This window comes from Mirounga angustirostris, unplaced genomic scaffold, assembly GCF_029215605.1.
Source record: "Mirounga angustirostris isolate CCGP_5_RB_7025 unplaced genomic scaffold, mMirAng1.0.hap1 SCAF_9, whole genome shotgun sequence".
Classification (NCBI taxonomy): domain Eukaryota; kingdom Metazoa; phylum Chordata; class Mammalia; order Carnivora; family Phocidae; genus Mirounga; species Mirounga angustirostris.
In genome coordinates this window covers 135,700,217-135,727,849 of record NW_026991717.1, presented here as the reverse complement: position 1 = coordinate 135,727,849, position 27,633 = coordinate 135,700,217, and the positions used below count along the sequence as shown (strand labels likewise).

Below are 27,633 nucleotides of genomic sequence, written 5' to 3'. Positions count from 1 at the left end.
TACCAGGGAGCTGTGTGACCGGGGTCCGATCCCTCACCCTCTCTGAGCCTTCCTCTTTTCGAAAATCTGCACAGAGAACCCCCTCACTGGGAGCCGTGAGGGCTTCGTGGGCTGACAGGTGTAAAGTCCTTAAGCTCAGTGTTCGCTAAGCACATGGTGTTCAGGGCAGCGCCTGGCACCAGGTGGATAATGATTTAAGAAGCTACCATATTCCTTAATGTTTCCTAGTAGTAATAGTAGTCAGTGGTGGTGGCGGCAGGTCTTTATTTTTACTACTTTAAGATGGTGCATGCTCTGCAAAGAACATTTGCAAACTCTGGGGTTTGGAGTTCAAAATGTTCCTTGCAACTCAAAAGTCTGTAGCAAGTAAGCAATGAAGGGAAGGGTTGGGAGGGGACTCGAGGCACCCAGCCAGGTCAGGGATGCCTGCAATGGTCTAGGAGAGGTGGGCTGGCTGGGCCGCAGGAATTTGCAGACAGGTGTTTCTGTGTTAAGAAACACCGCGCCCCGCTCGGGGCCCCCAGGTTAAGGAGTACCCTGCACTTTACACTGTATATGACAGGTGTGCTTGGCACGGCAGTGGATCGCAAGGATATCCAAATGCAGACCTTCAAGGGCCCCTCTGCCACTCGCTCATTGTATGACTTGGGCAAGCGACATAGCCCCTGGGCCTCAGTTTTATAATCTGTAGAATGGAAGTGGTGATGGGAGCACTTCCTGCACCATACGCTGTTGTGCAGATTAGCACATACACAGTGCACGCACAGTTTTGTTTTTGTTGGACAAACGTAGGGTTGCACCATTATCACTACTGTTCTAAGTGCAAAGCTGTTTACACACATTAGCACATCCAGTGTTGAAAACGGACCAGCCTGGCAGGTATTGAGCCTGTTTTCAGATATGCAGATGGACTCAGAGAGTTATGATTTGCTCAGGTACCTAGCGGGCTGTGGCAGAACGGAGGTAGTGGAGTTGGAGTCTCTTGGGCAAGCTGTGCCCCCCCCCCCCCCCGCCACATGGAAGATGCTGGTGGCCTGGTCACCAGCAGCCCAGAGGTCAGCTGTACCCCAGAGGCCCCCCCGAGAGGCTGGGCAACAGCACGGAATTCCGTGAAGGCCAGTCTTCCTGGCCCCCTGTTAACATCCATCCTGTCGATGAAGAGTGTGTCCAGTTTGTTCTCTTGCTTTCAAATGTCATTTATAAATAAAAGATGGGTATACATATAGTTCAACCCAATGTGCTGAACAGGTTCCATTCTGTGCCCAATATTTACCTAAGACTTCTATGTGCAGGGAGAGGTAGCCAAGGGCAGAATGGTTTGGTGTGAACCCCTCCAACCTCCTCTGGCTTCCAGGAGTGAAACTCTGGAGTGACCTCAACTCTGGCACCAAAAATACGTGATAAGAAAGGTGGATCCTATTTATCTATGAACAAATGTAAACATGAATTGATCAGGCTATTTCATTCCATAAAACTGGACTCTGGAGTCTGCACGGCTCTGTGTTTATTTTAGGAGCCTCATTCACACATCGTCGAAAATACATTGGTCTCTCAAGAGTTTGCATGAAAATGAATTACACAGGAGAAAAGAGTTAAAAATACTTAATTGCATCGATGCAAGATCTATCAGTATTTCAGAATCCTGTTGTTTCAAGGGATTAAATTGTTTTAACCCTATTTGCCTCTATTTGCTGATTTGGACTTTTTGCTATTGTTCCTGGTCAACACGGTGGGCGCAAACCGAGCCCTTTCTGTATCTCCTTCAGCTACAACTATGGAAAGCCTGTCACTCCCTGAGAGGACCCTGATCCCTCTGGGGAGGACAGCAGTCTGGTGGTTGCTGTACCTTATCCCCCAAAGCTCTCTGCTTGAGAGAACAGACTCTCTGAAGCACTCCCCCGAGTCACCTGTATATCTCTACAACATGTTCGGGGTCTGGCTGTGTGGGAAAACCCACCATGTTAGCTCCCATTCAAAACTGTTCTGATGAATCTGGATTAGAACTTATTAAGAAGTCTCTGGCAAGAAAGTTGACTATGAACCCCCCCCCCAAGAGTGTTTTAATAATGTGCATCATTATAATAAGCCACTATTCACAAGGTTTTTAAAAGTAAGAATGGGGAGGTAAGTGCTGGGGGTCAGGGAACAGGGTCAGTAGAAATGATGTCATTAAGGAACGTTCTAGAAGATAAAACATTGCTGGGTCAGAGGCAGCTATTTTCAGGGGACAAAAAGATGCATTTGTGAGTAAGCTGTGTGTAAAAAAAGAGAGCAGTTCTTCGGTATGCAAACAGAGCTCTCTCTAGAAGAGTGACCAGTGAAAGATGCTCCCCAAAGCCTGGCAGGGATGGGGGGACAGGGAGAGCGAGATGGGTGAGCAAGTCCTTGGCAGGTACTGGCTGTAAGACGGCATCTTTAGGGGGGAAATGATCTACTTCTACATGTGTACGTTGGGCCCCTGAGCCCACCCCAGGTCCGATGATGCTCTGGGAAGACTCAGGGCTCCCATGTATTATAGCACAGGACACAGAGCATAATGAGCAAAGAGAAAAGGTGCAAAGGATGAAGCCCGCAGGAAACCAGGCACCGGCTTCCAAGGGTCTCCTCCCAGTACGGTCACACGGGATGCACCCAATTCCTCAACAACAGGTTGTGACAAAATGTCCGAAATGTAGCCAACCAAGGATACACAGCACCAGAGTTTTTATTGGGGGCTGGTCACACAGGCACCCTCTGCCCAGCATACATCCAAATTCCAGACCCCCAGGAAGGAAAGCAATAGTTCCGCATGGACCATACTCTGCATGAACAGCGTTGGCTCGGTGAGCCACCGTTTGCGATTAGGAGAGGTGGCCCCCTCCAGCCAAGCGCCAACTTCCTAAGCAGGGATTTCACATGATGGCAGCTAGGCCTGATAGGTCAACAATTTTCAGCACAATATGTAGATTCATCAGGCTGCACGCATAAGAGCTGTGCTCTTTATCATCTGTAAATTACACATCACCAGAAGCAAACAATGAACCAGAATCCACAGACAGGTTTGCTTGAAATTTGAGAAACCATGAAGCTATTGATACAGGGCCTTTTGTTTATCTTCGCTTAGACAGATTAAGAGGAAAGATTATGAAATATTTATATCACAGTTACGTAACATTTAAGTTAAAGCCAAATCAATTCTGCATCTTGTCCTCCAAAGGGCAAGCTTAATTCTGTTTACTGAGAAGAGCCGCCAGCTTTGATATTATAATGAGCACTCTATTTCAACAGCTCTAAAGGCTATTGACTTAACAACATCCAGTCTGTGAATATTGTTATCATTTGTTAGAATATTTGCTGTAGAAAACTATTTGGTCAGCCAAGGTCACGATCAGGAGGATTTTCTCCACCAACCTGGCTGTAAGTAGCCCCTTGCCTTCCAATCCCCTGAAGTGGCCTGAATCAATTCAACATGCTCATCGCCTTAAAATGAGGAATAGAGCTAAAGGCTTTTGCTTCCTTGCACACAATTCTTTTTTTTTTTTTTTAATTTTATTATGTTAGTCACCATACAATACATCATTGGTTTTTGATGTGGTGTTCCATGATCCATTGTTTTCGTATAACACCCAGTGCTCCATGCAGTACGTGCCCTCCTTAATACCCATCACCGGGCTAACCAATCCCCCCTCCCCCCTCCCCTCTAAAACCCTGTTTGTTTCTCAGAGTCCATAGTCTCTCATGGTTCATCTCTCCCTCCAATTCCCACCCCCATTTTTCCCTTCCTTCTCCTAATGTCCTTCATGCTATTCCTTATGTCCCACAAATAAGTGAAACCATATGATAATTGACTTTCTCTGCCTGACTTATTTCACTTAGCATAATCTCCTCCAGTCCCATCCATGTTGATGTAAAAGTTGGGTATTCATCCTTTCTGATGGCTGAGTAATATTCCATTGTACGTATGGACCACATCTTCTTTATCCATTCATCTGTTGAAGGGCATCTCGGCTCTTTCCACAGTTTGGCTATTGCGGACATTGTTGCTATGAACATTGGGATGCATATGGCCCTTCATTTCACTACATCTGTGTCTTTGGGGTAAATACCCAGTAGTGCAATTGCTGGGTCATAGGGTAGCTCTATTTTTAAATTTTTGAGGAACCTCCACACTGTTTTCCAAAGTGGCTGTACCAACTTGTATTCCCACCAACAGTATAAGAGGGTTCCCCTTTCTCCACAACCTCTCCAACATTTGTTGTTTCTTGTCTTGTCAATTTTTGCCATTCTAACTGGTGTAAGGTGGTATCTCAATGTGGTTTTGATTTGGATTTCCCTGATGGCTAATGATGATGAACCCATCAAAATCCTAGAGGAGAACATAGGCCGTAACCTCTTTGACATCGCCCACAGCAACTTCTTTCAAAACACGTCTCCAAAGGCAAGGGAAACAAAAGCGAAAATGAACTTTTGGGACTTGATCAAGATAAAAAGCTTCTGCACAGCAAAGGAAACAGTCAACAAAACCAAGAGGCAACCCACAGAATGGGAGAAGATATTTGTAAATGACACTACAGATAAAGGGCTGGTATCCAAGATCTATAAAGAACTTCTCAAACTCAACACCCAAAAAAACAAATAATCAAGTCAAAAAGTGGGCAGAAGATATGAAAAGACACTTCTCTGAAGAAGACATACAAATGGCTAACAGACACATGAAAAAATGTTCATCATCATTAGCCATCAGGGAAATCCAAATCAAAACCACATTGAGATACCACCTTGCACACAATTCTTTTGCAAGTCAATCACTGTGACTGACGGATGAGCTTTCAAAGGCAACACAATGAGATCTCAGCCTGCCAGGTAGCACCAACCTTGACCCATAATGGAGCTAAAAAATGGGAAAAGAACCACTGGATCTGAGATGAGGTTCTGGGAGAAGGGACTGGTCTGAGTCAGGGGACTTTGCCAGCCGGAGCCAGGCTGGTCGGAGGAAGGACAGGCCAGTCCACAGACCCGAGCGTGGGGGACAGGCCACCCTAACGCCACGAGTTGATGTCTCATCCCCCTTCCTGGGCCCCCCTTCCTTAGATCTAGACTATGCTCCATGCCAGGCCTGTGCCCTTGCTCTTCCCAGGCCCCACTGAACCCTTCTAGACAAATGTCATTTGTTCAATCTCACAGGCAAGGGACAGGTCTAGAGCTGCTAAGTGATGGGCTCAAGTCACACAGGAGCCTGGACAGCAGAGCAAGAATATGAAGGCAGGTGTGTCTTCCTCCAAAGGCAGAAGCACAGCTGGGGTAGGGGACACAGGAGGGCAGCATGTGTTCCCAAAGTGGAGGCTTTTTAGGGTATTGTAAGGACCGATCAGTTATTAAGACTGATGAGAAGAAAGCAGAGGAAGAGCAGGTGGTCTAAGAGGACATCTTTTCTAAAGGCCAGCTCCAACCACTGTCCTAGGTGCATCCCCAGGCCCCCTTCCCTGTCCCACATGGGACTGACACCAGCTCTGCGTGAAGGGAGCTTCGATGCCAGGCCCCTTCCTGCTACAGCAGGATGCAAGTCTATGATTGGCAGTCTGAACCTCATACTCTCTCCCTGCCCAAATGGGGAGCCAACTCTCCCAGGAGAACAAATGTCCCAGGGCCGACACCCAGAGACCTGAACACCCACGCAGGAGGGGTCTCAGGCAGGAGGCTGGCCTAGTCCAGAGTGAACGTGGCGGGCGGGAGGCCCCTGGGCTCTGGGCATACCATTGCCAGGGGGCCTTGTGCATTACAGGTGCAATGAGGAGAGGGGGCACATGATGGGGTTCTGAGCCTCTTTGGGTGGGAGAAGGTAGGAGGGACACCTGGACTTCACCCCTGCCCTGGCCCTCCTTCCTTCCTGAGGGGCCTCACTGTTCCAAGGTCAAGCTTTGCAGGCCCCCAAACAGAACAAAACCTGGTGCTGGCTGAAGCCCAGAATTACAGGAGTCAAGGACCCACCAGCCTGTTCCCTCCAGAGCCTGTGGTCACCCCGGAGCTGCTGCAGCCTCCAAGAAAGCCTCAAGCTCAGAAGCAGAGCAGCAGGATAGGAAGCCCATAAAAGCAGGGCTTGAGACACCACCTCCTCCAGGAAGCCCTCCCAGAGAGCCTGCCCCACTCTTCTCTCTGAGTATCATCAGTTCTCTTGGCTCCCCTGCTCTCCCACCAGACGGCCGGCCCCTTGGTAGCAGGGACCGTACGGGCCACCTCTTCTCCTGGTACCCAGCTTGGAGCCAGACCCAGGCGAGGGGCCCAGAGGATGGCTGTTGAATGAATTAAGTGGATTAAGGAAGGAAGACCGGGCTTGGCCCGAGGGCCCGAGGGGTAGCATCAGTCTGCTCATGCCGTGATCTGGGCGCCTCTGCTTTCCAGGCCCGAGGGGTTCATCCCTGGTGGGCAACGAAGCCAGAGGACCTGGCATCCGGCCACCATTCTGTCCGTTGGGGCAGTGCCCTTCCCCAGCCCCCAGCAGTGCCCCTCCTGCACGCTGAGCACTCTTCCAGATGCAGCGCCTGCTCCCCCACTCTGGAACCTTCCCAGGCCACCCACCAGCTGCTTCCTCAGCCTTCGCTGGGGCTGCCCTTTCTCCCGAGCTGCTTCTGGCCCCCGGGCCCCACCCTGTGGAAGGGCTGGAATGCAGCCTGGCATAGGGATACCCACCTCTCCCCTCTGCACCTGGGTTTCCACTTTTGAAAGCAGAGATGCTGACCCACGTTCCCATATCGGAGCTTGCTGTGGCAAACCGAAAAGCACCGTGGGAGAGGTGAGGGATGCCCGTCACTGCCGTTCTTCCGATTCCCTGCTTGGGCTGAGCTCAGATCTAGCAACGCATCCGCCACACGGCACGGCCACTGACCCCAGGGAGGAAGGTGAGGAAAAGCACGTGGGCACCTGGCAGCTGGCGGAAATCCCTGCTCTGCTACATCACCTCTCCCAGTCTCAGCCGCTTTATCTGAAAAATGAGCGTAATTGTAGTTTCTACTTCAGAACGTATTGGTGAGGCTTAGCTGTGCTGGTCCAAGTGAAGCAAGCCATCAGCCAGAGTGTGGCACCCAGCACGTGGCAGGCGTTCCCATGCTTGGCACTGTATAGTGACCCCAGGGACCCATGGCAGCTGGAGGTCAACTCGCCCATCACTGTGACATGAATCAAACCCGAAGGAGCCCTGGGGTCCTCACATTCCTCTCCACGATGGATCCAGGGAATGGAGGCCTGCAGGTTCCTCCCCCTTGAATATCCCTTAGCACCAATGAATTTTCCTGACCGCAAGTACAGAAAATGGGCTCCACCTCGGAGGGCCCAGTAGACGTCATTTGCCAGGAGGAGGCTGAGCAGATTTTCCATTTGCAGAAGGCATTGTTCCTTCCTGTCCACCCATGGGACCATCCACCCTGCTTGCCGCAGGGGTGCAGTGAGCTGGGGGGGGGGTCCATCAGCCCAAGCTGCTCCAGTGGATGTCCTGAGGACTAAGCCTTGGTTTGAGATGGAGCTCCAGCCACTGGACCTGCGCGCGGCCCACTTTGAGAATCCTCCCTGCTCTGGCCCGAGCAGGACTCTATGTCTGGTACCTTCCTCCTGGCTACAGCCTCAGATAGAGGAGTGCTCCCTGGGGTCAGCAGCCCTGCTGATGGACAAGCTCCAGCTGAGAGGCACCCTGACCACTGACCCAGCCCCCGGGCCAGCCATGGTGACCAGTGCTTTCCTTACATGGTGGGGAAGGAGGTGTGATCAGATGCTGCCATTGATCGTGGGCTCTGGGAAGTGATAGGACTTGTCCAGGTCACACACAGCCAGGAAGAGGCTAAGGAGCATTTGGACCTAGGTTTGCCCACCTTGACTCCGGGAGTCTTTCCATGTCCCCATGCAGTAAGAGGTCCTGTGGTCCACTTCCACCTGCCCCGTTTTGCAGACCCAAGACACAGAATGCAACGTTACAACAGGCACCAGTTAGCGGCCGGGCTCTGCACACATCTGGCCTTGTCTGAGCCTCACAACAGCTCCACGGGACAGCAAATGTCATCATCCCCACTTTACAGATAAGGAAATCAAGGCCGAGGAAGAAACACGGCACGTTCGAATCTCCCAGCCAGTTTCAAATTCAGGATTCGAACCCCGTCTGCCTCACTCTTGGTCTCCAACCCTTAGCCACCACACTACACTGAGGCCCTAAATGGAGCCTAGGGAGGGGAACATTGGTCACCCTGCCCCATGGTCACACAGTGTGTGAGCAGCATTGCCGAGACCAGGCAGCAGGTGTCCAGGGGCCCGAGTTACCCCGGCTTCTCCAGCCCGTGGGAGGGCAGCCTGGTCAGTTCTGCATTCTCGACGCAGGGGGCTCACAGGGGCCCTGCCACGGGGATGCCCAGCATGCGGAGCGGTCGGCAAGGTTTGTGAAACCAGCTCGTGCCCTGCAGCCCCCTTCGTGGTGCTCTTCCTGATCAGTTCTCTCCAGGGAGGGGCTAGCGTGGTCGCCTTTCCCACCAGGTAGGAAAGGCACATCCTCAGCCCCACATTGTGTTGCGGGAAGCTCGGACTCCCAGAACAGCACCATAACGGCCCCGCTGAGCACGTCTCATGCTCGAATGCTCCCAACGTCCCTAAGTCCCAGGAGGCAGGTTCTATGATACGGATACGGATGAGGAGCTTGAGACTCAGAAAGTAACTCACCGGAGTCCCCTAAGCCAGGGCGCGAGCCAGGCTCTGCGCTTTCTGCTCCGAGCCTCCCAAGCCCGGCTTCCAGGCACTCACCACGGCTGTGGGGCTGTGGGCCAGGACGGAGATTCTGCCCATTTGACAGGAGAGAAGGGGCAGGAGCGCGAGGACCAGGTCAGGGAAGGATGGTGGAGACACAGGGGCGAGAATCAAGCGCTGGAAGGATGAGCTCCATATCATGGTGACCACGGCTCTGCTGCCTCCCCTCCTCGGCCCACTCGCTGCCCGCACAGCTAACACACTTCCAGAAGGCTATTCCCAAGAATGCCTTACAGCACTTCTACTTCAGGCTGTAGACACAGAGGATCAGAGAGGCTAGTGTTTTGCCCGAAGTGACACGGCTCAGGAGTGGCCAAGGGAGATGCAAGCCCAGATCTGTGCACAGAGGTTTGCGGGAGATGTTGGAAGACCTTTCTCCATCCATCTCTCATGCACCTTCTGGGCAAAAGAATCGACAGCTTTTGTTTCAGACTATTTTTTGTTTTGTTTTGTTTTAAAGATTTATTTATTTATTTGGAGAGAGAGGGAAAGAGGATGACCCGGGGAGGGGCAGAGGGAGAGGAGAGAGAGAATCTCAAGCGGACTGCCCGCCGAGCATGGGGCCCATCACGGGGCTCGAACCCTCGACCCTGAGGTTACCTGAGCTAACATCAAGAGTCAGACGCCTAACCAACTAGCCATCCAGGCGCCCCGTTTCAAACTAGTTTTTAAGGGCATTTGCAGAGCAAACCGCCCTGAAGAAAGATGATGTTCCCTGTGTGCCAGAGGGCACATTTGTTTCCTGACCGGGGTGACAGCTCCCTCTAAGACAAAGATTGGGCAGGTTTGCCAAGCAGCTACCTTGAAAAGAGTGGGGTTTCCTAAGCATGGGGTTTCTCTGCTGTTCTACAAACCTGGTGTGTATGCAGAGAGAGTCTCCCCAGAGCTGGTTGGCATCACCTCCCTGGGGCTCGTGCCGTAAGGTGCCCTGATGAGAACGTGAAGCTCATGTTGCCGGCTGCACAATGAGTCATAAAGTCCTTTATCCAGGAGCCTCATGTCTTCTGTCAGCATCTTTTAAATTATAGCAGGCAAACTTGCAAACAGGGTAGAATTTCAGATGCTTCACAGCTCTTGACATATCTGTGCTAAGGTTCAAAAAGATCAGTTGTACAAATTCTGGAAGGCAGAACTGGCTAAATCACGCTCAGAAAAGAGATGCCTCTCATCAGTATAAGTCAAAGGTACAGCATTACGGGAGGCAAGATTTGGCTCTCAATGGCCACATTAATGGGTGTATCAGGGCTAGATCCAAGGGGGTGATGGATTCTTCTGGAGCATCGTGTCTTATTTTAAGAAAATGTATTTATAAGAACACTGCCTGACCTGGTGAAGATTTCAGAGAGAATATTCATTTGGGAAAACAACGGAGGGAAATAGCTACATTTAGTCCAAAAAAAGGAATGATACCAAGGGAGGATAAAGGAGGACGGCTCAAACAGTGTAATAATTACTTGGCCCAGCATGAACTTTACAACCACCATCTCACTTCATTCTCCTGCCCACACCGTAAGCTGAGTGTTACTGCCCCCATTTAACAGAGACACCAAGGCTCCAAGAAGTTAAGTATCTTACTCCAAGTCACACATGGCAGAGCCAGCCCTGGGACTCCAGCCTCCTGTTTCCCCGTCTCAGCTGCTCTCCTTGGCCCACCTGTGCGATCACAGAAGAGTCCACCACGTGCAAGCAGGATTAGACTCACTGCCTGGGACCAGGGGGTAGAATTAAGGGCTTTGACTCGGGAGAGGAAGTTTGTCGTGAATAATTCTCATCTGCTGACACTTAGTAGGAGCCACGTTACCACCGCGAAGCCTCAACATCTTGAGGTTGATCATAACTTATCACAACTACCACGATCCCACTGCACTGCTGAGCACGCAGGGGCTTGGAGAGAAGAAGTGATTTCCCTGGCTGCATAGTGGCAGGCTTGACTCAGTGGAAGTCACGGTCTTGCAAGGTGGTGAGGTCCCTGTCGCTGCAGATACACAGAGGACCACTTCACGAGGCATGCTGGGAGGGATTCGGGCATTACAGTAGAGCTGCCTGGGGATCTGGCCGGGAATCTGGCCAGGATCTGGGAGTAAGGCAAACATAAGAGTCAGAACTCACTCTCGGGTTCCCTGACTTGGGGCTCACTGTGTCCATTCCATGGGCTCTTATTAAGCACCTACGGTGGGCCAGGCCCCAGGACTCCAAAGAGGAATAAGGCACCACTTGTCCCTTTAGCTTCTGAGGGTCCCCTGGACAGAGAAGGGAGGCAGATACATGTGTAAAGGGGGATGAGCTGTAAGGCTTCGGTATATGGGGGCGGGGGTTCAGCTTCAACTTGCCTGGAGTGAGTGCTCTCTACCAATGCTTCATGACTCCAGCAGTGCTATCTTTTTTTTTTTTTTTTTTGGCATTTCTTCCCCAGATGGGCCACTGGGGACCAACAGGGCAAGCCACACTCCAGGCTGGGCGTGCTCCCATAACAGTGTTCCAGACCAGCGGAAGGCTTCCAGGTGATGGGTGGCCAGTGGCAGACAGAAGGGACCGAGGGCAGCCAGGCTAACCAGCTTCCCCAAGCCTTGGGATTTATTTCTTAGAGGTGGGCTCTGCTCTCCTAATGAGACCGCCACCTGCTGTCAGGCCCAGGCCAGGACTCAGAGGCCCGGGATACGCAGCAGGGCTAAGACCGCAGAAGAGTGCACAGCCTGGCCAGCCCCAGGGAGTCAGCTCCTGGGGCCAGGGGTGTGAGGGGTCCTGCTCGCCCTTTGCCACCTTCCTGATGAAGCCACAGGGGTCAACAGTGTCCGGGTACCCCGCTGGGTGGCTGCTGGGACGCAGAGGTGGGTGGGCAGACTGTATGCTCTCCCGGGCCTTGGCAACCTCTCATGGGAGGTGCCATCACTGACTATAACCGGCTGTATACGTGTTCATTGTACTTTCATTATCTGTCCCCATGCAGACAGCAGGGACCTTAGCACTTGTCCCCCTCCTTGCGCCCAGTGCCTAGACCAGTATCTAACCTATCCTGGGTGCTTATGGAATATTTGAGAAATGAATGGGCTGGGGGCAAGGTGCTAATTCCACTATCCCCATTCATTTGTAAAGAGCACGAGCCTTAGTGAAATCCAGAGTGAGGTGCACTACGCTCTGGAAGAGCATCTCGGCCATCCCCGTGGGATCCAAAGAGCCCTTCGGAACCCCAGCTGACTTGTGAGCAGGGTGACCCACCCTCCCGGTTTGCCAAGGGGTCTCCGGGTGTCAGCACATAAGGGCCGGCATCCTGAGAAGCCCCTCAGTCCTGGGCAGACCTGGACAGTGGGTGGCCTTATCTCTGAGTCAGTGCTGTGATGCTGAGGTCCAGAAGTTGTCGAAGGATCAGCCCTCTAGTCAAACCCCAGCTCCTGGCCATGGGGGTCTTTACCTCTCTGGGCGGGACGACCACCATGGGACTATTCAAAGGATGGGACAAAATACTGCATGGAAAGCCCTAGTCCCCGTGCCAGAAACTCTGTGGGGGGCACGGGAGGGTGCTGGGGAGTTCAGACACAGGTTGTGAGGTGTGGTGGTGGGACTGGGTATTGTCGGTAACTGGGGGCCTTATGGAAAGAAAGCTGTGACCCAGACCCCAGCAGGAAGTGATGCAAGGTGATGCAAGACACGGTTTTCTATCCAGCTTTTCTTGTGCTTCTTTGGATTCCTGGCCGTCTCGATTCATTGATTAAATATTTACCCGGTCTGGCCCTGGGCTGGGCAATTGTGATCCCAGCGTAAAGGAGACAGGAACCCTGGCCCTCAGGGAATGCCAGGATTCTCTGATGCTCTGATGGAGGTGGAAGGCTGCAAGGGTGAGGAGGAGGAGGGGGAGGACCACTTCCAGAGCATCTCCCCCTGTTGCAGCCCCACCCCCAGCTCTTTCAGCTTCCTGTGGGCCCTTGGCCAGCCTCCGGTGCTAGCCTGTCTAGGCTCTGGAACAAGTCCTGGCAGCCAGGGTCCCCTCAGTGCACACAGATTCTAGGGAGGAAGACGGGCTAACAGAAGGCTGGGCTGTGGAGCGCTGTGACATAGAACCACACTGGTCAGGGGCTCAGGGCGCCCCACTTCAGCGCTGCAACCCAGCTCCCCAGCTGGTAGCTGGGCCCTGGCTCAGACCCAGCCCGGTCTTACCTCTTCCTGCCTGGGTGACTTTGGGCCAGATCCACAGGCTCTCTGAGCCTCATTCCCCCCTCCCCCTGTGTGAAACGGGAGTGTGGCAGTATTGTCCTCGCTGGGTGGTTGTGCACGGAGTCTGGTCCTCAAGGTGCTCAAGAGTCATCCACACCATCCGCCCCCTCTCCCACCTGGGGCAGGCTCCTGCCTCACCCATCTGCGTGCCTGGGAGAGACGCTCTCTATGTAATGTGTGCTCACACAATGTTGATCAGGATGACAAAGCTGATGAGGCCTGGTATTAGCTCCTTTTTGGCGCCTAGACAGCCCCCAACACAGCTCGGGAGCACCTGTCTGTGGCACGCTGCCTGCAAGCCCACCCTGCCTGATAGATTTGGTTATTGGGATGCAGAGCGGGGCCACCGCGGAATCTCCACAGGGAGGAAGAAAGGCTGGCAAGACCTCAGAGAGGAGGCAGGAGATGGCAGGCAGCACTGCCAGGCTCAGCGGAGAGGCGGGGGCACAAGGGCATGGGAGAGCAATTAGTCACCTCCCCGAGGGCCCCCCCAAAGCTGCTGGAAGCCAAGTTTAACTGCATTCCTAACCGGCTCCCACAGCTCTGTGCTGAGGGGATGGATGAAGGGTCACTGAGGGGTCTGGAGAGGACACACAGGGTCCTGGCTGTTGCCTGCCAGCCTGCTCCAGCCCTCACTTTCATCCCTCTGGGGACTGAGCCTCTCCAAGGTGCAGGGGCCTGGAGGGAAGCCTCAGGGAACCCACCCCTGCTCACTAAGCAGCCTGACTTGCGGCTGCGGGCATCCAGGGCTGACATAGGCAGCACAGCACTAGCTCTCTCGGTGTCTCAGATGTCCCCTCATAGGGCACCCAGAAGAAACTCACGTGGCAAGGGTAGCGTGGAAAGGAACTTGCTCGGTCCGTGCAGTTTGGCTTTTTAACTCTGGTATCAGAGACTCACCGGTGAGATAAAGTGCGAACACCGCCCACATTTTATAACATTCAGAAGATTCCAAGATGTGCCAGACCAAGCAAGGGACCACAGCTGGGAGTCGGGGGAGTGGGCAGTGGGCCAGATTCAGACTCAGCTGTTACATCCCCTTTTCCACAATGCAGGAAAGGAAGAAGGTGGAAACAGAGCCGTTAAAAACACTTAAGAAAATTCTGCTTCCAGCCAAGATGGAGTAACAGGGACTGGATCTACCCTTCTGAATGAAACAACAACAAAAATGTACAAAATACATGAAAATGGTTCTCAAGACATTGGACATCAGGCAGTGAAGAACACTGATCCTTGAGAGACAGAAACAAACCAGGTGACCCCTACAAGTGACTCACTTACCTGCCTGGGGAGAGTTTCCAGGCTGTGGGGCAGGAAAGGGGAACCCAGGCAGAGACCAGTGGGTTCCTTGATTGAAAAGACAGGATTGAGAGTCCGGGAAGACCAGTGCGGCTGGAGACAATGAGGCAGAGCATGGAGGGGAGAGAGTTGTACAGAGAGAGAATCCTGGGGATCTGCAGAAGGACCCCTCAGATATTCAGCAGAGGACTGATGAGTTCATGTGTGTCAGGGAAACAATGGAGGCAGGAATCACCCAAAAGGATGACAGAGAATAGTGCCTTGCATCCACACGGGCCGGAAATAGTCCCTGTTTCCCCCAGCCACTTTGAAAATCTTGCAATGCACAAGCACTGGGTAGATTACTCAGAACTGCCTGGCTCACCAGCGGGAAAGAATGGCCCTTTGACTAAAGATGGCTTCAGTCCAACCTAACAAACCTTAAAAGCAAGACCCCAAAGGATCAAACTGTTTCCAAGTAACATAACTGCATCCCAGAATAAAGCTCAAGAATATTTATAGGAATACAAGGATACCTAGCATCCCACAAGGTAAAATTCACAATGTTTGGCATCTAATCAAAAATTATCAGGCATGCCAAACAGCAGGAAAATATGACCCATTATGAGGAGAAAGCAGTCAGTCAAAACCAGCCAGAACTGAGGCAGATTTAGAAGCAACAGAGGAGCACGGAGGAACGGTTGTTGTAACTATTCCACATTCTTCTCAAAAAGCTAAAGGAAACACTGAATATGTTAAGACAATTGAAAATATAAAGAAAGACACAAATTGAGCTTCTAGACATAAAAGCTACCATGTCTGAGATCAAAAATACACTGCACAGGATTCACAGAGATTGGATGTTCAAGAAAAATACTGGTGAACTTGAAGACACATCAATAATAATTACCCTAAATGAAACACGAAAGGAGACTCAAAAAAAAATGAATAAACACCAGGGAGCTGGGAAGACACCTGCAGGCAGACGAATGTATGTGTAAATGGAGTCTCCAAAGGAGAAGAGAAGAGGGAACAGAAAAGATATGTAAAGAAATAATGAAAAGCTCACACAACTCAATAGCAAAACATTCAAACAATCCAGGTAAAAAGGGGGCAGAGGATCTGAATCTGGGTTTTTCCAAAGAAGACATTCAAATGACCAAACAGGTGCATGAAAAGGTGCTCGACATGACTAATCATCAGGGAGATGCAAAATAAAACCACGATGAGATGTCACCTCACACCTGTCAGAATAGCTAGCATCAAGAAGAAAGAAGATAAGAAAGAACAAGTGTTGGCAAGGATGTGGAGGGAAGGTAACCCTCGTGCACTGTTGGTGGGAATGTAAATTGGCACAACCATTGTGGAAAACAGTATGGAGGTTCAAAAATTAAATTAAAAATTAAAAAATACAGAACTGCCATATGATTCAGCAATTCCACTTCTGGATATATAGCTGAAGAAAATGGAATCACTATCTGAAGAGATATCTGCACTCTTATGCTCACTGCAGCATTACTTATAACAGCCAGAACACTGAAATAACCTAGAGTGCATCAATGGATGAATGGATAAAGATGGGATACACACACATACATACACACACACCACACCCAGAATACTATTTAGCCATAAGAAAGAATGAAATCTTGCCATTTGTACCACCATGGATGGACCTTGAGGGCTTTACACTAAGTGAAACAAGTCAGAAAGAAAAACAAATATTGTATGATCTCACTTACATGTGGAATCTAAAAAAAACCAAATTCATACAAATAGAGACCACATTGGTAGTTGCCAGAGGCAGGGGGTGGAGGAATTGGGTGAAGATAATCAAAAGGCACAAAATTCCAGTTATAAGATAAATAAGTTCTGGGGATATAATGCACAGCACAGTGACAATAGTTAAAAATACTGTACTATTATGTGCTCTGGTAAGCGCTGTGAATTGTGCAAGACTGTTGAATCTCAGATCTGTACCTCTGAAACAAATAATGCAATATATGTTAAGAAAAAAAAAAAGAAGAAGAAGGTAGCGGAAGAGGAAGAATGAAGCGGGGGAAATCGGAGGGGTAGACGAACCATGAGAGACGATGGACTCTGAAAAACAAACAGGGTTCTAGAGGGGAGGGGGGTGGGAGGATGGGTTAGCCTGGTGGTGGGTATTGAGGAGGGCACGTTCTGCATGGAGCACTGGGTGTTGTGCACAAACAATGAATCATGGAACACTTCATCTAAAACTAATGATGTAATGTATGGGGATTAACATAAGAATAAAAAAAATGAAAAAAAAATACTGTACTATATATTTGAAAGATGCTAAGAGAATGGATCTTAAAAGTTTTCACTACAAGAAAAAAAGAATTGTAACTATGTGAGGTAAGGATATGGTAATCATTTTGTGATAGACACATGTATCAAATCACCATGTTGTAGAACTTAAACTTACACAATGTTACATGTCAACCATATCTCAATAAAACTGGGGTGGGGGGAGAAAGAATGGCAACAGACTCTCCAAAGGTGATGAGAAGTACAAACCCACAGATGTGAAAGCTCCCAAACTTTAAGCACAAGAAACATGAAAAAAAAACAAAAAACAAAAAACTACACTAAGCCACATTATAAGCAAAGTGCCCAAAATCAATAAAGAGAAAACTGTTAAAGAAGCCAAAGGAAAAAAAGACATGTTATGTTTAGAGGACCAAAATCCAATGGCAGCAGATTTCTCAGTGGAAACACTGCAAGCAGGAAGATGGAAGAACAATACCTTCACTGAAAACCAAACTGTCGACCTAGAATTCTATGCCCAGTAAAAATTAACTTTCAAAAATGAGAATAAAAAGAAAAAGAAAAAAACCTCCCCCACCCCAGACATATAAAAGTTGGAAGAAATCATTGCCAGCACTTCTGCACACTAAAAATGTTAACATCCTTTAGGCAGAATGAAAATGATACCACATTTGTGATCTACACAAAGGAATAAAGAACCCTGGAAATAATAACCATATGGGAAAATATATAAGACTTTTCTTCTTGCTATTTAAATCACTTTAAAAGATCACTGATTTTTAACAAAAATAATAATGTAGTGTGAGGTTTATAATAAGCAGAAATGAAATGCATAGCAATAATAGCACAACAGCTGAGAGGGGAGAATAGAAATATATTTTTATAAGGTTCTCACACTGAATGTGAAGTGGCATAATATCACTTTGGCTAGGCTAGGCTGTGATAACTTAATGATATATGCTACAGATCCTAAAGCAACCACTAAAATAACAAAACAGAGCTAGTAAACCAACAAAAGAGATCATACGGAATAACAAAAATTTCTTAATCCAAAGTAAGGCAGAAAACCAGGGAAAATGGAACAAAGAACAGGTGGGACCAATAGGTGACTGTGAGATAGTAGATTTAAACCCAACCACATTAAAAAAACCACACTAAATATAAATGGCTTAAAGACTCTAATCAGAAGGCAGAGACTATGAGATTGCATTTAAAAAAACAAGCCGACGTGGCATAGAGATCTGGGTTTGAATCCCAGGTGTGTATGCCCTGAGCCTCAGTTTCCTCATCTGTAAAACTGATCTTAAAATTGCTTATTCCATGGACCTATCATAAAGGATTTAATGAGATACTGTGTACTGCACAACACAGGGCCTCCCTGGCACTCCCCTGAGCATTTGATAAGTGGCAGTTATGATGGGAAGATACAGGGACATCTTGAGGGGACAGAATGGGGTGGGAAGTGAACAGAGGTGGGTCTCCATCACGTCAGAATAGAAGGAACTGGGGTTCAGATCCTAAAAGCAGGGTGAGCAGGGTTGAGCACATAGCAGCTGCTCCATAAACACTCAAATATTTGATTGGAGACTTGCAATTCACCTCCAGATGCCCCGGTTCTCTCAGCTCTGTGACATATAATTATTGCCAGACAAATGGAATGTCTTGACTCCCAAAATGCTGTCTCGAAATCTGGTCTACAAAAAGTACCATGGATTTTTACTCTTCCTTAACTGCTCATTACACTCCTGCAAAAATGTAGCGTTATATTCTCTTCCGAAGCAGGTCTAATTAGAATGATAAAATGTTTAAATCTTTTAAATGAGAATTTGAAGTACAACAAGACAGGCCCTTTGGTTAAAAACATTTGAGATAATAGACAATTTGTATTTTAATGATAATTCTTACATTAAGAAAAAAGAGCCGTCGCTGGCTGGGGAAAGCATTCTCTAAGTAGCAGACTGCCAAACTCCCTAGAATTCTATTTTTCTGGGGGGTGCTGTGTTTCTCTGGGGAGAGAAAATTTCTGCTGGTGTCTTGCAGATCTTTTGGAATAATCCCACAAGCCCATGAATGTAGCGACGGCCATTTCAAGAGATAACAGAATCGCCTCTTCAGCACTACCAGATTCTTTTGTGGATTTTTCCCTCTCCACGAAAAATGATTAAAGTGCAAATTAACTGCGAACCCCCCAAGGTCCAGGGGGAGGAAAGGGCAGGGGGAGAGGGACTGGCAGCAGATGTATCTCAGCTATGATTAGACCACACAGGCTGTCTTCCAGAAAGACCTGCCCACTATCAACATAATGTTCCAGGAGTGACTATGTCCTCCCACCAGCAAGGTCAAAGTTCTAAAAGCTCAGCTGAGGGGAGAAGTGTATGTGTGTATGTTTGGCGGGGGGAGAGGAAGATCCCCACTCCTCAAACACAGGAAGTCCCCTCAAATCTCCCCAGCTGGTACTGATCCCCCTCCCCATGCCTCCTCACTCCCCCGCTCCATAACTCAAGAACTTACTGTCTTACCAGGTAGTACTGATTAGGCTGAACTATATGAAACTGTCAGGTCAAAAATGGCCAAGTATCAGCAACTTGATACAGTTCAGCCTAATAACATCATGGCCTACCTCCTTAGTAGTAGTTTACTTCTCTCTTGGGCTTGGCAGTTCACAAGGTTTAGTCAAGCTCTACACACATCCTACCGGTCTGAAGCAATCACACGGGCATCCCCAGGATCAACGCCCCCAACACACCTGCCCGATTTGGCCCCCGCAGTGACCAGTCCCCAAAGATAGCCATTCCTTCCGTCCCTCCTGGACGTGCATGCTGCTCCCCACACTGAGAGGTAGGATCTGATCCTTTCCACTGAAACTGGGGCTGGCCTTCGGACTTTCTTGGCCAAATGAACACCGAGTTACTGACATTCTGGGACTTCTGAGGCTCATTTATAGGAACCCTCACAGCTTCTACCCAGGAATGCCCATTCTGGGGGAAGGCAGTGCCACACAAGAAGACCACCGTCCTGGGAGGAAACCCCAGCTGCTTGAAGAAACATCTGCAAGACCACACGCCAAGTGGTGAGAATGGTCAAGTTGAGTAGAGTCACCAGATGTGTGTGCGAGGCTGGAAGTCTCAACTCCAGGCCCAGCTGCCACTGAGCAGAAACAAACTGCCGAGCCGAGTCCTTCCCAGATCCTGGTTCCACAAAACCGTGAGCAAAATGAGCAATTGCTTTAAGCCACTCAGTAACTGAATGAATAAGCAATAAGTAACTGGAACAGTTTACATCATGGTTGGTTGGCTTCTTAACATTTTTTAATGAGTGGTCAACAGTTAAAAATCCAGACTGCTTGTAAAAATCTGAATTTTCTGTTTTCTTGAAAACTGGGAAGAACCCGCTGTGTGTCTACAGGGCATGAGCAAGGAGCCAGTCCTTCCAGGCCAGCCCTCTGCTCTGTGGATCACCCCACCCCACTCTGCTCTACCAAACAAGGTCACCTTCTTGGCCCCAGTCTCCAACCCCTTCCCCACCTGTCCCCGGTCCATCCAAATGCCCTGACTTGCAACCCCCATGCCCAACAGGAGACACTATTTCAAGCCCTATTCCATTCAACACTTCTGCATGCCATTCCATCTGCCTGGAACGTCCTCCCTCCTTCTTTGTCTACACAGCAGCTACGCATCCTTCAGACAGCTCAATTCAAACTTCTAGAAGCCTTCCCTGACCTCTGGGTTAGGTGCCTTGTCTGGGCTCCTGGGACACCTGCATTTACCTACCCAATGCCACATATCACATGGCAGGCCTGTGGCCTTCTCCTCCCCAGAGCTCTGGGTCTGGCCCACAGGAAACATCTGCTGAAGGACTAGATGAACAGTTCCACAGGAAAGGCGATTTTGTGCCCATTTCACAGATGGTGAAACTAAAGTGTAGAGAAATGATCTGTCCACTGCCTCTCTAAGACCAGTGGCCACTAATACCAGGATCAAGATCCTGATGCCTTATGGGTCTTCGGATGTTATTACAGGTTAAACTGTGTCTCCCCTCAAAATATGCTTTTGAGGCCCTATCTCCTGATACTTGTGAGCATGACCTCCTTTCAAACTAGATTCTCTGCAGGTAGAATCAAGTTAAAATGAGGTCATTAGAGTGGGCCCTAATCCAATATCCCGGCGTCTTTATAAGAAGAGGAGAAGAGACACAGGGACACACAGGGTGGGTGCCAGGTTTGCTGAGGCAGAGATCGGAGAGATGCACCCACAGGCAAGGGGCACCACGGATTGCAGGCAACACCGTGAGGCTAAGAGAGGGGGGTGGAATAGATTCTCCCCTGGGGACTTCAGAGACACCTGCCCTGCCAACACCTGGAGTTTGGATTTCCAGCCTCCAGAACTGGGAGAGATTACATTTCTGTTGTAAGCCACTCTGCTTGTGCTAACTTGTTAGGGTAGCCCCAGGAAACTAATATGGTCCTCTTTAAGAACATGTTTAAAAATGGACATAGGGCGCCTGGGTGGCTCAGTTGGTTGAGCGACTGCCTTCGGCTCAGGTCATGATCTTGGAGTCCCTGGATCGAGTCCCACATCGGGCTCCCTGCTCAGCGGGGAGTCTGCTTCTCCCTCTGACCCTCCCCACTCTCATGTGCTCTCTCTCTCATTCTCTCTCTGTCAAATAAATAAATAAAATCTTAAAAAAAAAAAAAACATTAAAAAAAAATAAAAATAAAAATGGACATAAACATAGGGCACCTGGGTAGCTCAGTTGGTTAAGCATCTGCCTTCAGCTCAGGTGATGATCTTGGGGTCCTGGGATGGAGCCCCGCCACATCGGGCTCCCTGCTCAGCGGGGAGTCTGCTTCTCCATCTCCCTCTGCCCCTCCCCCTGCTCATGCTTGCGCACGCGCACTCTCTCTCTCTCTCTCTCAAATAAACCAACAAAATCTTTTTAAAAACGGACATAATCACAACACTCTGTATTCAGGGACTGAGGATTCCCTGGAGCTGCTCCATGGCGGAGCCCTAGGTTTCCCACACACCCCCGCACTGGATCTGCTCTGCAAGGCGGTGAGCCCACGTGCAGGATGGCCCTGCGGTTGGGGCTCCAGGCCTGGCTCTGCTTGTCGGCTGAGCCACCCTGGCTCTCCCTTTCTTCCCTGTCTGCATGAGGGGATTAGCAGAGCCACCTACCCGACTACAGGTCTCCCACCTGTGGCAGGCGTGGGCAGGAGGAAGGGAGAACCTCAATTCTGGAGCAAGTCCCCGGGTTATATTATTCTGGGTCTCGTTCTTTTAAGTTGCTGAACCCATACTCGGGTGACTTCTGGGGACCACATGACCTTTTGCGACCTGAAAAGGACCAGAGAGCCAAGGATCTGTTCCATCCAGAGGAGGGGGAGGGAGACAGCCCTAAGTGCGGTTCTAGCTTCAAACCTCCACCCCGGCCCCGACCACACACTGGAATCCACTGGGGGATGACAGAAAATAACGAAAATGTCCGCTTCCAGCTGAGACTCTAAGGGGAGCACTGGGGGTGGGTGGAGGCAGCAGGTCTTAAAAGCTCCCAGGGGATCCTACTGGCAGCAACATTGGGAACTCTTGGGTTTAGACTAGGCGCTGTAGGGACGGCACAGGACAAACACAAGACTGAGCCCTTGTGCCATATGTGTGCTTGTTGAACTCAGCCTTACAGCCTCAAGCACGTGACTAGCGCTCCTACACCCTCTTGTTCATTTCTTTTTTGTTTTTTTGTTTTTTTTTAAGATTTTATTTATTTCACAGAGAGAGACAATGAGAGAGGGAACACAAGCAGGGGGAGTGGGAGAGGGAGAAGCAAGCTTCCCGCGGAGCAGGGAGCCCGATGCGGGGCTCGATCCCAGGACCCTGGGATCATGACCTGAACTGGAGGCAGCCACTTAACCGACTGAGCCACCCAGGCACCCCCCTCTTGTTCATTTCTGCCCATGCAGTAGGTCCCTTAAATGTTCACTCCTCGTCTCATCACGGAGGTCTCAGAGTCTCTGCACTTCCCCTGGAGCAAGCACGCTAGTAGCCATCCACGCACGCCGAAGTCCTCTTCAAAGCTAGTCTCTGAGGTTCCAGAACGCCACTCACACTGCCTTCTCCTGGTCAAGAAATTCACTGATGCCAACCCAGATTTAAGGGGAGGGGAATCAGATCCCCACCTGCCCCCGTGAGGGGGAGGGAGAGAATAGGGTCATCTTTGGAGTAAGGGCCACCCCACCAATGACACAGGGATTCGGGGCTCAGTCCTCAACATCTGTGCTGTCCTCCTGGTCTCCAGCTCCCTGGGCGTCTGGACGGCCCTACCCTTCCGGCCACTGCTGGTCATAGAAAAACAGGTGCTCCTGTTTACTGTTCAACCCACCAGGGTGTCTGGGGACCCAGGAACTGTGCAGAGAGGGGCTGGGGTGTGTCCAGGGTGGAGGAAAGGTCAGCGGAGCACCTCTGGGGCTCAGGGGGTGAGGTGGGGTCCACGAGCTGAGTTTTCACACCTTCAGTGTCCACAGCCTCTTCCAAACCCCATCACACAACCCCATGTACCCGCACCAGCGAGGGCAGATCTGCATCAGGGGAGTTGCGGGTCCACTCTTTCCATCCATAAAAGGTGTCTTCGTAATGCTTAGCGTTTGAGAGGCAAATCTTTCTGAAATGGCTTATATCCTCTGAGTCTTTTAAAGCCAGAAACAGGACTCACAGTTCACAACACTGAGGAGGGGGAGGAGCTTTTGGGGCCACAGGGAGCTGGTTTCAGTCACTCAGTTAATCAAGCAGGTGTGCCCTTCTGGCTTCACTCATGCCTCTAACTATGCTCCACTGGGCTGGGATCTTCCCAAAGCACTGGTTCAATCACAAACCTTTCCCTGCTCAATGGCCTGCAATGGCTCCCACTGCCCGCTGATGCATGTGAACTTCCCCACTCCACAGTCAGCCCCTCTGTGATCTGGCCCCAGCCCCCCTCTCCCAGCTGTCCTGAGCCCCTACCTTCCCCCTTCCTGAAGGACTCTGTGAATATATTCCAGGCCTCTCTCCTCCTGCCTCTCCGCCTAGAATCCACCAGTAGTTCTACTCTATCAGAACTCACGTCTTCCAAATCCTGACGATGACAGGTGTTCGGGGGGAGGGGCATCCGACACAGCAAAGGCACTGTTTTCCTGTTCTTGATTTTCACGATTCACATGCATCCTGTCTCATCCCCATCCAATCATCTAACAGAAACTTGCTGAAGGCCTACTATGTGCAGAGCATCTTGGTCCACCCGGCTCTGATCCCCTGATCCATTCCCCTGCTGGGGATGGCCAGGCCCGTCACTTCTCCATTCCTCTGTAAGTACCCAGAAAGAAAATCTACATCCTATTCCACTTTATCGCCAGCACCCCAGTCCCACCCCATGCCTGGCACAGAGCTTGGCACAAGGCAGGTACCCAACTTTTGCCAAACAAGTAGATGGAGGCATTAACATTTCCCTGTCAAACTGTCCACTGCTGATGTGTGGGGACAGAAGCTTGGTGACATGCACCAAGCAGGCAAATTATTTAATCTTGTTGAAGTTTCGTAACCTGATCGGTAAAAGGGGGAATAACAGTGCCCATGTCATAGACTTGTAAGGATTTACTATAATAAAGTGTGCAAGTGACTGGCATGTGCTCCACAAACCTCAGCGTCTCTCCCCACGTGATGACTCATCATGTTTCTGTTCCTTGCAACTGACTCCGGCCTGCGCATGTAATCTATACCCAAATATCTGTTGGCAGGAACACACTGAGCACACAAAACTTGAGAGTAAACAAAAAAGAGAGAGAGAAAAAAAAGAACCCAATCTCTGTGCAGGCTCTGCCTACAGATGGAGAAAAGCCCTATGTTTATTTTATCAGGTTACCATAGCAACTTCTGATGCTCCAGTCTGCCCCAGGGTTAGCAGTGATCAATTCATCTCGTAACCATGGACACAAGCTGTTTGGTGGGATCCAGAGGAGGGCAGGCAAAGACAGGCGTGTGCGAGCTCCTCTCTCCCCTAGAAATAAATCTGGTGAAGCCACTCTAGTTATCCTGTAGCTAAAGTCACCACTGTCTAAAATGATGCCTGCATGACAATATTTATAAACGTGGGCTTAGGAACAGGAGACAGAAAATTAGGCAAAAAAAAACCAGTGGTGCTGACTGGAGCAATGCATATTTTGGAAAATGAAACAAGAGGCTGCCTAGAGCTGGGATCTAAAACCATCCTGGGGATTCTGCATCCTTCCATGACTGTTCAGAGACTCGCTGTCCATACAGCCTGGATTTTGCTGTTACTTTTTCAAGAGGCTTCCACTGGGGTGAAATTTGGGGGCGGGAAAGGAAAGTGTTCTCTTGAAATCTATTCCCTGGAAAATTAAGCAGCAGCAAGTGGGGCCCCTGCTACACATGCAGGGGACAGAGGGACCCCGGTGGCCTTCCTACCTCTGGGATCCCAACATAACTAACTCATAGAAGGTGCAAGGTCTGAATGTGATACACTGAGATTTACTCGCCCAGACCAGATGTGGCCTTTCCTGGAGCCAGACTGTCCCCGGCACTGGGTCCCGGGAGAGGCCACAGGCAGCTCTGCAAAGGGGGTGTCTGCCCGCCTTTGTTCTAGCTCATGAGAGTTGGGCACAGAAACATAAAGATCACCCAACGCTCAGAACTCAAGGGGATTCTCCTTCAGCAAGGATCAAATGATGAGAGGTCATCTGTTTTTTTCCTGCCATTGGCAACCTGTTTTGTGTCAAGGGAAGAGTTATGGTCGCGTTGGGCACTGATGGCTACAGACTCAGCACAAAGCAAAAAAAAAAAAAAAAAAAAAGGATAAAAGGATCGCTGCGCTCTGGCGCTTGGCTGGTCACAGAGCCGGTCTCACCTCCTTCCTCAGGCTGCTGGGGCTGTGGTCTCCACTTAAGGGGGAGGGGGGGCGCCGGACGTCTCCTGCGCCTCGTGAAGATAGGGAATGCAGAACAGCGAGGGTGCCCACCCACCCGGGTTTGCACGGATCTGGGCTGCACGGCCCTGGGGGAGTCCTGGGTCCTGGAGCGGGGACTGCAGGGAGCGGATGGGCAGGGAGGGGTCGACTCGCATCGCCCAGGCCCCTCGCAGTCTGGGAACAGAGCGACCCGGGGTGCTCAGGGCGCACGGCCCGCCCCACCCCCGGGAGCCGCGCTCGCCGCCTCGGACGAGAGAAACCAGGTTGGGGATGCCCGGCTCTGGACAAAGGACCGGGACGTAGATCCCCGGCGGGGGCCACCGCCCGGTTCGAAGCCTCCCGGCGCAGGGCAAGCCCGTGGCCCCGAACCTCCCCAAACTTCGCAGCCCAGGGCGCGCGGGGAAGGCGCCCCGTTACCTGCGCGGCCATAAAGGACAGATCCATGGTGTCGCCGCTGCCGCCCGCGCTCGAGTCCTCGCGGCTGCTCCTGGTGCTGCGGCGGCGGGTCCAGCCGCCGGCACAGCTGGCCGGGAGCGGGTGGAGCAGCGAGCAGGCACCCCGGACCCCGCGGCGCCGCCGAGCTCAGCGGCCCCGGCTTGGCGACCTCGGCGGGCTCTGCGCCTCGGCTCCAGACCCAGACCCAGACCCGGCCGAGGCGGGGGGCGGGGCGGGGCGGGGCTCGGGGGCCGGGGAGCACCTCCACGTGACCGCCCCAGCCCCACCCCAGGGGCGGGGCCCGGCCAACCCCTGCGCGCTCCAGATCCTCTCCTGCGTGGGGGCCAAGTGGGGAAACTGAGGCCGGAGGCCGCCCAGCTCGTGGGAGCAGGAACCGGCCTGGACCTCAAGTACAACGCTGTTGGCGCCCCGTGAGGGGTGGCGTGCCTTACCTGGGGCTTGAGGATCAGGGTCAGGGTGACCCAGCTTCCGTGCCAGCTCTGTGCCCAGAGTTCAGTGTGCTTCCGGCCCTGGAACTGGGCACAAGGATGCTAGCTCGGCTTGTTCTTTATTTCCTTGCCTTGCCTCACTTTCCCGAGCAGAACTTCTAGGTTCCATGAGAGTAGCGAGAGCAGACAACCATTGTCATTGCTCCTCGCAGAACCCTGGGCGGCGAGGTGAACAATGATGGAGGTGCAGAGACCTGCACCGGGTGGACCTCGCTGCTTGGTGAAGACTGTGCTCTTAGGCTGGGGCGGGGGGGGCGGGGGTGTTGGTGAGGGAGCGTCTCACCTGCAAGACGCTCTGCAGACCTAGGGTTTGTGCAATTACCCGCCTGGCGGGCCTGGCCTCGCTCGGGTTGGGGGGGCACCCTGACCTCTCTCAAGACTCAGTTCTGAAGGAAAACAGGACAGGAGGTGAGCGGATGATAGACGGACGTCTGCCTCTGCGTCTTTGGGTTCTATTTTTTTGAAACCCAAACCTGCAATTCCCCCCGCCCCCCAGCAACACCTTGTAGTCAATACCTGTATTGGGCTGTGTGTCCTTAGACAAGTGTCTCCCCTCTGGGCCCCAGTTCCCTCATGCACCGGTAATTCCTGAGTCCATTTTATTTTATTTTTTTTTAAGATTTTATTCATTTATTTGAGATAGAGCAAGAGAGATCACAGAGGGAGGGGGGGAGGGAGAAGCAGACTCCCCTCTGAGCAGGGAGCCCAACATGAGGCTCCATCCCAGGAACCCCGCATCATGACCTGAATCAAAGGCAGACACTTAACCGACTGAGCCACCCAGGTGTCCCCTGAGTCCATTTTTAATGCCCATTATGTCCTGGCCGTGAACCAGATTATTTAACCACAATGTCCTTGAAGAGAAGAAACATTCAGACATTACCACACTCAGAGTAACAAGGAGGACCAAAGGATTTAAAAGGTTAGCAACAAAACCTTGAATGGAGGTATTTAAATTACTCTATTGATATATACTTTACATAAATGTAGCTATTTTACAGATCCAAGTTGATGAGTCTTGATACATATATACACCCTGTAACCAGAACTATAATCAAGATATAGAACATTCCACTCACCCCTAAAATTTCCCTCTTGTTCCCTTACAGTCAACCCCCACCACCCACCTCCAGCCTCAGGCAAACATTGAACAGGTTTCTATCACTACAGACAAGATTTGTCTTTTCTAGATTTCTATATAGAT

The 27,633-nt window shown here is 50.8% G+C and overlaps 1 protein-coding gene across 1 annotated transcript in view; it reads right to left on the bottom strand.

Moving 5' to 3' along the window:
• CUNH14orf132 (chromosome unknown C14orf132 homolog) overlaps nucleotides 1-26,144 on the bottom strand; it is a 55,611-nt gene extending 29,467 nt beyond the window's left edge. The window contains exon 1 of the mRNA XM_045901477.2: nucleotides 25,903-26,144. Within this exon, the coding sequence (XP_045757433.1) occupies nucleotides 25,903-25,929 (27 nt within the window). The 5' untranslated portion in view covers nucleotides 25,930-26,144. The remainder of the gene's footprint in view (nucleotides 1-25,902) is intronic.
• Nucleotides 26,145-27,633: the final 1,489 nt, after the last annotated feature.